Source organism: Halyomorpha halys, unplaced genomic scaffold (assembly GCF_000696795.3).
Source record: "Halyomorpha halys isolate HHAL.00 unplaced genomic scaffold, Hhal_1.1 Scaffold1149.1, whole genome shotgun sequence".
Taxonomy (NCBI): domain Eukaryota; kingdom Metazoa; phylum Arthropoda; class Insecta; order Hemiptera; family Pentatomidae; genus Halyomorpha; species Halyomorpha halys.
Window position 1 is genome coordinate 96,067 of NW_027116429.1, and position 11,839 is coordinate 107,905.

General features: G+C 30.4%; 1 protein-coding gene across 2 annotated transcripts in view; it reads left to right on the forward strand.

Annotated features, from left to right (window-relative positions):
* Positions 1–11,839, forward strand: part of LOC106688533 (FHIP family protein AGAP011705) — a 58,733-nt gene that overhangs the window by 33,530 nt on the left and 13,364 nt on the right. For both annotated transcript variants that reach the window (XM_067053233.1, XM_014433037.2), the window contains exons 7-10: positions 1,732–1,925; positions 5,128–5,264; positions 5,842–6,060; positions 10,972–11,150. In XM_067053233.1, coding sequence (XP_066909334.1) covers positions 1,732–1,925; positions 5,128–5,264; positions 5,842–6,060; positions 10,972–11,150 — 729 coding nt within the window. The remainder of the gene's footprint in view (positions 1–1,731; positions 1,926–5,127; positions 5,265–5,841; positions 6,061–10,971; positions 11,151–11,839) is intronic.

Below are 11,839 nucleotides of genomic sequence, written 5' to 3' on the forward strand. Positions count from 1 at the left end.
ATAAAAACATAAAAATCAGATGAAATAAACAGGTTTATGTAAAAAATCAATAAGTTAATATTAAATACAAAACAGGACTTGTAAAAAACAGGGAGGTAACCAAACAGCACACTGGACATGAGATAAGGTCCAAAGAGGTAGTAGGAAATATAGAGTAATGACTGTGCTAAGGAGAAGTGAAGATGCACAAATGGTTGACATGATTTCCCATATAAAATCATGAGGTGAATATTATTGTATAAATTAAAATAAATAAGGATGAAGATTGGTGTTATGATAGCTTTATTATTGTTGTAGGTTTTAAAGTGCATGAATATGGGACAGTGGTCCCGAAACGTTGTACAATGTTATAAATAATTAATAAATATTTCATTCAAAATGGAAGTCATTAACCTCAAAAAATTTTAAATGAATTGACTCACGAGATTTCCTATAGAGATAATCCTTATTATTGTTATATTTTTACTCATTTTGATAGTCTTATATTTTGTTCAATTTTCGTTACTACTAGATATAAATGAAATTTTAAAGGTTGATTTTCATTGGTACTGCCCACTATAGTGGCTGGTAGTGACTTCTTTTGGTTGACTACCTCTTTGAGGGGATTAAACTGGCCATATTTCATTTGCATTGTGTGGTAGTCAAGGTATGTCATCATCTCCTAACTGCAGAATCTCAACCACTCCAGAAGCAATTTGATAATTCATTATTGAAAACAATAAAGCAAAATATCTTTTTTAGGGAGTTAAATATAAACAAAGAATAATCCCTGAAAATTACTATATTTACAAGGGGAGCCTATGAATGTGGGAAGACTGGTTCTAATGAAACTTTATTTGATGACACTACATCAACAAATATTAGAAACCTGTCCTAGGGTTCTTATCTATACAAGAGAAAGAATATATTATATAATTTTAAGTATTTTTTATATTATTATGGAGTGTCCAATAGTAATAGTAAGTTATCCAATAAGTCCTCAACATTCATTTTGATATTTTTTTAAATAACCTGTAGCACTAAACAATTGATAGCTGACGGTTGAATGCCAGCTTCACTGGATGATGCTTTGGGTCAGGCGGATGGATGAAATCAGTTTCCTTTTCAACCAGAGGATTGTTTGGATGTTCTCAATTCCAGTGGACGGCTAGGCTAAAGTTGTAGACTGGCACTAGGAAAACCAAATTTAAACCCTCTGGATTTTTGACTTTGGGGCCCCAGGGGACTTATTTTTGAGATATTAAAAAATGTCCTGGTAAAAGCAATTGGCAATGTTCCACACTATGTACTATTAACTGCAATACAAGACTGACCCTACAGACTACAAGCCTGTGTACAGACCAGAGGTTTCCTATTTCTACATTTTGTCTACTGATGGTAAAAACTTTAAAAAAGCAAGGAATTCCATTATTTTAGTAGAAATAGGTAATAGGAAATAATCTGAGAGTACTAAAAATTTCAGTAAAATTTTTGTTGCTGAAAAATCAAAAGGTACTAAATAATGGGGAACAGGAAATTTTATTAAAGGGTGGCATAATTCGAGGAATCCAACTGACAGACTTATCTAGACATCCTTTATCTATTTATTTTGACTAAATGTTGGCTGGTTTACCCAAAGCTAAGAATAATTCTAGAATGTATCTAATTTAAGGACTTTAAATGTAAATTAAGTATGAACTATGCCTAAGTGATTTATGAACTATAATTTCTTTTTTTTCTTTTTTTTTTTAGCTTTGTTTAGTCACATTGTCTTTCATGCAAACATTAATCGAATTAAATTGTGAGGATGTTATGCTTGAACTGATCTTAAAATATTTAATTCCTTGCAATCATATAATGGAATCACAAAAATCGCGTATTGGTCAAGGAGATCCATTTTGTGAAAATACTGAAAAGTTTCTGCAATTAGCTCCAAAAATCTATAGGTCTGTAAATATCAAAAATTTATTTAACATTTCTGTGGAAATCTGTATAAATATAATATGTATGCCAGAATATTTGTATTTTTGTATGATAAATTATCATATATAATATATTTAAAAGATCCTATACATTAAGGAATTTTGGTAAATTGAGATATTTGGTCAGAAAATGACTTTAAATGTTGTATAATATGATGGTAATAATAGTTACTAAAATTTTTAAATAATAAAAATTTGCAATTAGTAAGACAAGGAAAACAGCAATAATCATTTTGAAAAAGGCTGAATTATTACCAATATTAGAAAAATTACAAATGAATTTGAAAATAAATAAAACACATTTTTTTATTATATCAAATAAGAAATAGCAAGTAAGTAAATTAATTAAAAATTTGTTTGTAAATGGATAAAAACTTTTAACAATGTTTTAACATTTTAAATTAATGGAAGACACTTTTTAAAATTTAAAATATGAAAGTAATAGAAACTTACAATTACTAATAATAGAATATTCGCAGTGACTGTGCTTAAATAGTTATTCTAATTTTATAATACTAATTATAAACAATTTTTCATGGTTTTTTACTATTTTTGTGCAAATCGTGCAGGAAATCAAACAAACCTTAAGTGTAAAATCAGTATAGAATTCAATTTCATAGTACAATTTTTTATCTATCGAGGTAACTAAAATGGCTACCATGATAATGATAGTTATGATGATGGATCCTTCTATCGAGTCAAAAATTCTTAAAAAATTGTTTACAATTTTTAGCAATTTACGCCTTAAAGAAGCATCAGATCATAATAATGCCCAATATAACTTTGTCTTAAAATTTGATTTACCATCAGAATTAAAAAATAAATAACAGAACAGCACTTCCTAACCTTAACAAAGCTTTGTATTATCCTTCCACTCTTTATCAGCACTGTCCCACACTATAGTCTGACTAGGGTGGCATGATAAGCTTGAAATTCAAAATTAAAGAAATTAATTAGCAATACGTGGTCACCATGTAATTTACGGTAAACTACATGATAATATAATGAATATTTATAAAGTCATTCTGACTATCTTTATTGAATTATTATTGATATTTTAAATTTATTATTGAAAGTAAGTAATTTGTTTATGTATTTATTTTTATGAAAAGAAGTTGGTAAATCTCGTATGGATGTGCATGACCGAAACGCTTAGTAAGATATGAATCGGTAATCATTATTCTGAGAAATTCGAGGTCTGGGCAGGTTTAAAACAAATAGATTCTTTATCACCTATTTTATTTAATCTAGCACTAGAATGCGTCATTAAAAGTGTGATGAATACTGAAAAAGGTTTAACTTTGGGCGGAAAAATACCGGTGCTTGGGTATGCTGATGATTTGGTATTATTGGGTGAAAACAAGAAAACTATAGAACTAAATACAGCCGTATTAATGAACTCCAGTGAGGAACTAGGTTTTGAAGTAAATACGGATAAAACAAGATATATGGTTAGCAGTAGAAATGTGAGCAAATTCTGTGATATAGATGTAGGAGGAAATGCGTTTGAACAGATAGATAGGTTTAAGTATTTAGGATCTGCAGTAACCAGAAAAAACAAAATTGATGAGGAAATAAAAGCAAGGTTGAAGATGGGAAATGCTTGTTATTTTTCAATTTCGAAACTGCTTAGCTCATGCCTTCTATCCAAAAACTTAAAAATTAGAATTTACAAAACTATTATCCTTCCCACTGTTCTTTATGGATGTAAGCACCTTAAGGTTTTTGATTATAAAGTATTACATAAAATATTCTGACTGAAAAAGGATGAATTAACGGGAGAATTTAGAAGGCTACACAATACTGAATTAAGGGAACTATACCTGGTAATTATAATTTAAGTTATAGCATTGTGGCGTATAAGATGGGCGTGTTAGGTTGTAGGGTTTAGTAACGAGCAGATCCCTGAAATGTTAAAAAACACTGAACCGACGGGTAGACCAAAACGTAGATGGAAGGATTTCGTTAAAACTGATTTGGTGGAGTTGGGTTTGGAGGGCCACCACTGGAAGGATGTATGTAGAGAGCAATTGGGATCAGCATAGAGCCTTCGGGTTCGTTAGGCCTTCATTATTATGATTATGATTATTATTTATTTTTATGAAGGGTAACTTTCTATTGTTACTAATGGAAACAACAGATTTCAATTTCGCATTATATGTTTTTGCTTTGTATAGTCAAATTAATTTATAAACCCTTTTCTTAGTTATAAGCAGTTCATGTAATCAATAATTGATACTTTATCTACAACAAAAACCTGGTTGAATGATATTAAACATAAAATTTAACTTGAACTACCAACATATCAATACCGATTAATATTAATTATATTACACTGTAAATAAAATACAAATTAATTCAATTAGCAATCAAACTTATTTATATTAATAAATGATAAAATTATATATGAATGGTGAATTAAATACCACCATCTCTAAATGACAATTCAATTGTTTCTAAACAAATCAAATCTAGCACAATTCTTGATAAAACAAGTCAACTGAAAATTTAAATTTTTATGTATTAAATCACTTAAATGTTGCTCAATAAATAAAAAGAAAAGATGGTCTGTCCTTACTTCTTCCTTATACCCTCTCCTCTTGAATTTTTTTATTCACATAACACTCATATCACCTGACTTCTTAACTATCATAAAACAAACTTCTTGTTTATATAATAAATTAATTAATCTTGTGGTGAGTGATCACTGTCCATTGTTCCTTATACTTTTTTTTATCTCACTGCCTTTATAATTGTAAAGAATTACTACTACTTAATAGTTTTTAAATAACTTTTACATCCAAAACATATTTATTTATTTATTAAATTGATATATAATTAATTCTAAATTGCATATTAAATAATTTGCTTTATGTATGCTTTACTTAACATACTAAATACCAAATAGTACATGTTGGTGCAACCAATTAATGTTCACTATATCTTAAGGAACAGAATCTATGTGAACTGTAATCAACAAAGATAACTTTATACTGAAAAAAAATGTAATTGAATATTCAAACAAGTTTTCAACCTGTAACAATTGTCTTACTACTAACTAAATAAATATATAATACTGAAGTATAATACAAGAAATAAATTAACCAATTATTAGTTGGTTACAGTTCAATATCCATGGTACACCAATTTTTTTTTTACATTTTAGAAGCAAAAAAGTTGAAGGAAGTCTATATGGGGACTATCAAGCATATTTAGCTGATGCAAGAACGAAAATTGAAGCATGTGCTATTGCTACATCTACCTGGACTTATAACTACAATGGAGAAAATCCTTCTATTATAGGTAAGATTAAGAAAACACTATTTCAAAGAAATACTGGTGTAGTTATAAGTTGATAAGTTAATAAAAATGAACTAAAATCATTAAATTAGTCAATTATTATTACTTAAATGTAATTGGTTGTATGTTAAGTACATTTATTGGTGATTGGTTTGGGGTTTCGAACTAAAACTTTACTAGCCGAATCTGAGGTCTTTAAAACTTTATGGATATCGATAAATAAAATTCTGAATTTTGAGTTAGTTTATTTTCAATGTAAAAATTAACGAACAAAAACAATTGAATATGTAACAGATTTTTCTAACTTAGTTTATTTTAAATGTAAAAATTAACAAACAAAACCAAGTGAATATGTAACAGATTTTACTAACTTAAAAAATAAAATGTTGGTACCATATATCATATCAGTCAATACGTTAAGTTTTTTATATGGTAAAATAATCTAACAAAATTATTTTTATTTTTCAACTGATTTTAATCCTAAGATTTGACCATTTTTTAATTTGAATAATTTATTACAAAAAATATATATATTATTTCTGGATATTACAATTTAGTAGTGTTAATATTTCAATTTTAGATATTTCTGCACTACAAATTAGTGAAGACAACGAATTAGAACATCCTAGCTTGCCATTAGCAGATGATCAAAGCTCTGGTTATGAAAGTTTTGCAAGGATTAATGAAATTACTAGTGAATGTGGAAGTGGAGGTGAGTTTGACAGTCCTAATGGATCTGAAATTTCATCTGAGAAGTGTCATGGAAATGTATCTTGTTTGCCATCAGCTCCCTGTATAGGTAATATTTCTATTAATAATTGGCATTTTAACTGATTAATAATTCTCTTATTCAATTTATTATCTTATTGTCTGGATAAAATTATTTAATCCTGTAATAAAAGGAGGTATTTTGAGATAAATAGTATGCATGAACATATAAAATGTAATCTATTATACTTAAGAACTATAATATTCAAATATTATACTTATGAAGCAAAGTTAGCTGTAGTTGCATTGAAAACTAAAAACTAATCGGTTAGTTGTTAGCTCTTGGCTCATAGCTAACTCTTGGAACTAAATTAGTTATGATCTGAAATCAGCAACTAACATTTAGTTATGGAGTGATAGCCCATAGCTAAAACTGATATTTAGTTAGTTCTATCTTTAGTTAATACAAAAATCCAAGGACAGGATTCATTTTAACTTATTTCTGGTGTACTTTAACTTATTCAGAGTGCCATATTTCTTTATGGACATTTTTTTGAGGGAACATAGTGCTCATAACAGCCATAGATTTCGATGTTGTGAAGCATAACATTCTGTACCCACCCATTGTCATTAGTTCTATGGTGTAAGCTATGAACTCCTATGGTAGGTCTCAGCTCCTTTTCCTTACCAATCTGTGCATTAAAGTCTCCCAACATGGCGTATGGCCATGTTCATGTTTTCTCAGTTCAATTGATTAATTTGAGAGGTGCTCAGCATTTTATTGTTATTTTCAGCACCCCTGAAAACATATATAGGGACCCCAATATGCTTGAAATCCAAAATGTTAAAATAAATCAATTCGCAAGCGCGATCACAAAATCGATTTTATTTTCATTTTCACCCGAAAACATATCTTCTTTTTTTACTGGCACAACAGGCGCATGAAGCTGCCCTTGGCCTGCTCAACGGCTGCCAACCATCTTTCTCTATCTTCTGCAAGGGTAACTGGGATCCTCAGTTGTTGTTGATCCCACCTCACTATATCCCTCCATCGGCCCTTCGGCCTACCACGTTGCCGCACACAATCTGGAACGTAACTGTACAGTTTATGAGCCACTCTTTCCTTGCTCATCCTCATTACTTGATCAAGCCATTTAAGCCTTTGTATCCTTATATACGAGGAGATACTACATTCCTCATAGAGCCCAAAAAGTTCACTATTTTTCCTCCTTCGCCAATTACCATTCTCGCATACTAAGATTCTCCTCAGAATTACTCTCCCAAACCTGTCTAGCAGCTTAATCCTCATAAAGCCCAAAAAGTTCACCATCACCGTTCACCGCGATCACAAAATTGATTTTATTTTCATTTTCAGCACCCCCGAAAACATATTTAGGGACCCCAATGTGCTTGAAATCCGAAATGTTAAAGTAAATTGATTGACAAGTGCGAGATCACAAAGTATATGGTATTATTAGTGACAACAAGATGTTTTCGTTCAAATATATGCAAGTATTTTCTATTCCTACGTAACTGGCTGAAATTTCCTAAATATTTTCGAGATGTACTAACTGCATGTTCTTGCCAATCAAGTGATGAAGAGAATTTTACACCCAAGAGCTGTAAAGTTTGAGAGCACTCAGTGGATATATCATTTAAAAGAATTTTTGGAGAATTTTCTATGATCAATGATGAAATCTGCTACCAAAAATGATTGCTTTGTCTTTGAAAGGTTCAACTTAAGTTTTAGTTTTGCTGACAAGGCTAAGATTTCTTGTACCTCTTGATTTATTTTATCTATAGTTCCGTTGAATTTATCAGGACAAGTTGACATACAAATGACAATATCATCAGCACATAATTTTGTGTTCCAAATTTTCTTTTTTGATTTTTCTGTCCTTGTCAGATTTACACATCTGATTTTGTAAATTTATTCAGTTCTACTTTAGTGACCCGTCAATGTGAAATCAAGACAGTGTGAATCACATGTTACAACATTTCACTAGGACTCGTCATATGTCTCTTGACAGCCTGGTCACTTGTTGGACCACAAAACACACCTTTCTTATGATGGCCAGCGTTCGTCAGAAGAACCACTGGAACGGTTAAAGTGACACCACCACAACCTCATAGAAATCAAAAACAAGATGTGATGAGAAGACGGTGGCACCCTTGACCACGGTGGACCAGGCACATCAACAACGGATGAGATTGTGATTGTCAGCTATCACCACAGGATCGTGAGAAACAACCATTTTCTCTTCTTTACTTGCCCCTTCAGGGACAAAATTTTGTATTGTTATAAATTATATGATTACATCAAATGTTTCTCAATTTGCTTTTATAAAACTATAAACATGCAATAGAGGGCTTCCGATGGTAAAGAATATATCGGGCCTCTGAGATCGCACACAGGAATTGAATTGAATTATTTTTAATTTTTGGTGAATACCTCAAAAACTATAAGATTTATCACAGTCTTTATGGTATACGTCATAACCAAGATTGTTAAGGCATCACCTCAGCAACCTTGAATCTGCAGCAGCTCCAATTCAATTCCAGTCGACTTTTGTTTTGTGACAGGAAACTTGATCTTCCCTCTGTGGTTATATTGTTGGTAAAGTATATGATAAAGTTTCCATTTGTTAGAAATAGCAATGTAGAAATTAAACAAAAAAAAATTACAAAATCGATAAAGTAGTTTAAAATACCTTTAAATACTATTCTATGATTTTTTTTCTATAATCAATTGTTACAGAGATAGAAGAAGAATATAATTTAAAGAATTTCTCGTTTCAGTAAAACTTATTCCACCATACCTATTATTTCCCTAATTTTCCATAGAAATAATACGTACGTACCAATTTAGGGTTGATTTTTTTTTTTTTTTTTTATATTTTATCAAATTATAATTGGTTTTGGCTGAAACTAAAACAAAAGCCGAAATTTGGGTTTGGGTTCCACTTAATCTTGAATTTTGGTAGGTCGCTAATTGTAATATTTTCATATTATCTCCTTTTCTGAGATAATATTAGCAACTAATCATAATTGTATTTCTTTAGTTATTCTTAAAATTAAAAATATTAGATGATAATTTTATACGTATAAAATTTGTATCATTTTCCTAATAAAATTGTAAATATTATTATTTTATATTAATATATATGTTATTATTTTTATTTATATTATTACATCTCACAAACGGGTAAATGTATTTTCGTGGTTCAAACAATTTTTGGACCATTTAGCAGCTGTCTAAAAGTAAAATGAATTCGAAATTCTTGTCCACGTGAGAGAAAAGCGATTTTAGGAAAATTTTCATTCTGGTTTTCCTTTCAGCCTGCCTGTAAACAGTCTAAAAATCATTTTAATCAGGAAAATTCATACATCTTTTCAAGAGACAAGAAGATATGATTTACTTTTTGACCTTTCTCAAATCAGATGGAAATCATATGAACTTCGAAAATTTATTCATCTGCTTTTGATATTCATGTAAGATTTAAGAGAATAATGTAATTAAAAATAGGTCTGAGGGTGAGTGGTTATCTATTGATTGACTTTTTAGACATATAATAAAATATACTAATGCACTATAAAATAAAATAGGGTCCAAAACCAATGTTAATAACTATAGAGGAATTTCACTACTATCAGTTATGTATAAGATCTTCCCTAAAGTCCTGCTTAATAGACTGGAATTACAAATAGATCACAAAATAGGAGAGTACCAAGGGGGCTTTAGAAAAAGAAGGTCATGTCAGGAGCAAATTCTAAGCCTTAAACTGCTCATAAAATACTACACTACCAGAAGGAAAAATCTTTACATATCCTTTGTAGACTTTAAAAAGGCCTACAATTCTGTGGATAGGGAAACCCTACTGGAAATCCTGAAAGAGCATGGAGTAGACCAGAAAACCATAAATCTGATAAAACTTACTCTGACAGATATAAAACCTAAAGTGAAATTCCAGGGTCTTATAACCAAACCTTTTCAGGTAAAAACAGGACTAAGACAGGGCGACGGCTTGTCTCTAATACTTTTCAACATAGTCCTAAATAAAATCATGAAGGAATCCTGGAAAAAAAAAAATCAGGAGCCATAGTAGGGAACAAAAACAATCATATAAAAGTGAGTTGTTTGACATTTGCCGACGATCTCGCACTGTTGGGAGAATCAGAGGAAGAGGCTATTAGTCAAATAAATACCCTAAAAATAATAGCAGGAAAAGCAGGCCTACAAATATCATACGAAAAAACAGAGCTCATGACTACTGAAGTGAATTTCAAGAAAAAATTAGTAAACACCGAATATGGAAAAATAAAAGTGACCAGAAAACTTAATTACTTGGGAGAAATAATTTGTCACAACGGTTCTAAGAAAGAGAGCATCCGAGAGAAAACCACCAAATTAGAAAATTTAAGTTTTCAAACAGCTAAAATTTACAATAAGATGAACCTCTCCTCCAATACAAAGTTAAGGCATTCAATGTTGTGATGAGGCCTGTGATTTTATACGTGTGGAGACCACATGCTTATCCAACTTGGAAAAGCTGCTAAAAATAGAAAGCCCAGGAAAACACACAGGTTACAGGCTAAGATCTAACGAAGAGATCTACCGAAAAATCAAAAACCTGGAAACTGAGATGAGAATCAGAAGGCTGATGTTCTATGGGCATATGAAGAGGATGAAGGAGGAAAGATTGAACAAGAAGATCTTTATCAAAATTTTCAGCCACAAAAACATGGGAGGATACACGAGGCAAATAAGAGATTATTACAAATCCTATTAAATTTTGGTGCGAGGGGAAGTTCTAGGGGCAATGCACCATTGTGGATGAGGCCTTAGATTCTAAAGACAAGAAACCTACTAATTAGTAATAAGTGAAATTACATGTAATTTTACAATTATTTATCGGCTTTTAATTAGAAATATTGTAATAATTACTGATAAAATAGTTTGGAAAGAAATGTAAGAACTATAAATATGAACTTTTGATTTCAGGTCCTTTCTTGCAAGCTATTTTTAATAAATTGGAAAATATGCTAGCTCAAAACCTTTTTATAAACCTACAACTTACTGGGCTTATTTCTAGACTTGCTATTTATCCGCAACCACTTTTGAGATCATTTTTGCTGGATCAGTCATTTATTTTCCAACCTAGTATAAGATCATTATATCAGGTGAGCATTGGGCTTATAGTTTATTATACTGTTCTTATTTGAAATTAGTTAAAAACCAATTTAATTATTGCCTATATTTGGTATATATTTAATTAAATTATAAAATTGTATTACATGAATTAACTAACCTTCTTTAGTAGCTTTTTTGTTCCATTTAAGATACATTTTGATTGCTTTGGGTTTCATCCTTGTGTAATATAAATGTTAATCTCATCTTTTGTCTGTTACTGGTATTAATGTCTGTTACTAGTATGTAGAAATTATAACAATATTTTAAAAAGTTTTAGTAAACCCAAAGGTACAATATTGGTACCACTGTCAAAACCCAAATCCACCATATCATCCTTAACGCAATCTTTTCTCCTAAGTTTTGGTATACCCCTTGGACAATTATGAGTCAGCTCAGCACTTATAACTATTCAAGGTTTCATTCATTACTAAACTTGAAACATGTCTCTTTCCAGTTGTTTCAATGCTATTACTTCAATCATATAAATAGGGTGCATATTCCACAATATCTTATTCTAGATAACCTCAATGCTTTGTGCTTCCTTCACCGTAAATAGCTATGTTTTGCATCCATAAAGTTCTTTTCTTCCTTACATCATATTGTTCTTTATTGTAAAAAGGATAATAATTTTGTAAATTGTAATTATTAGTTTCTGAACAGATGGTATGAACTAAGTAAT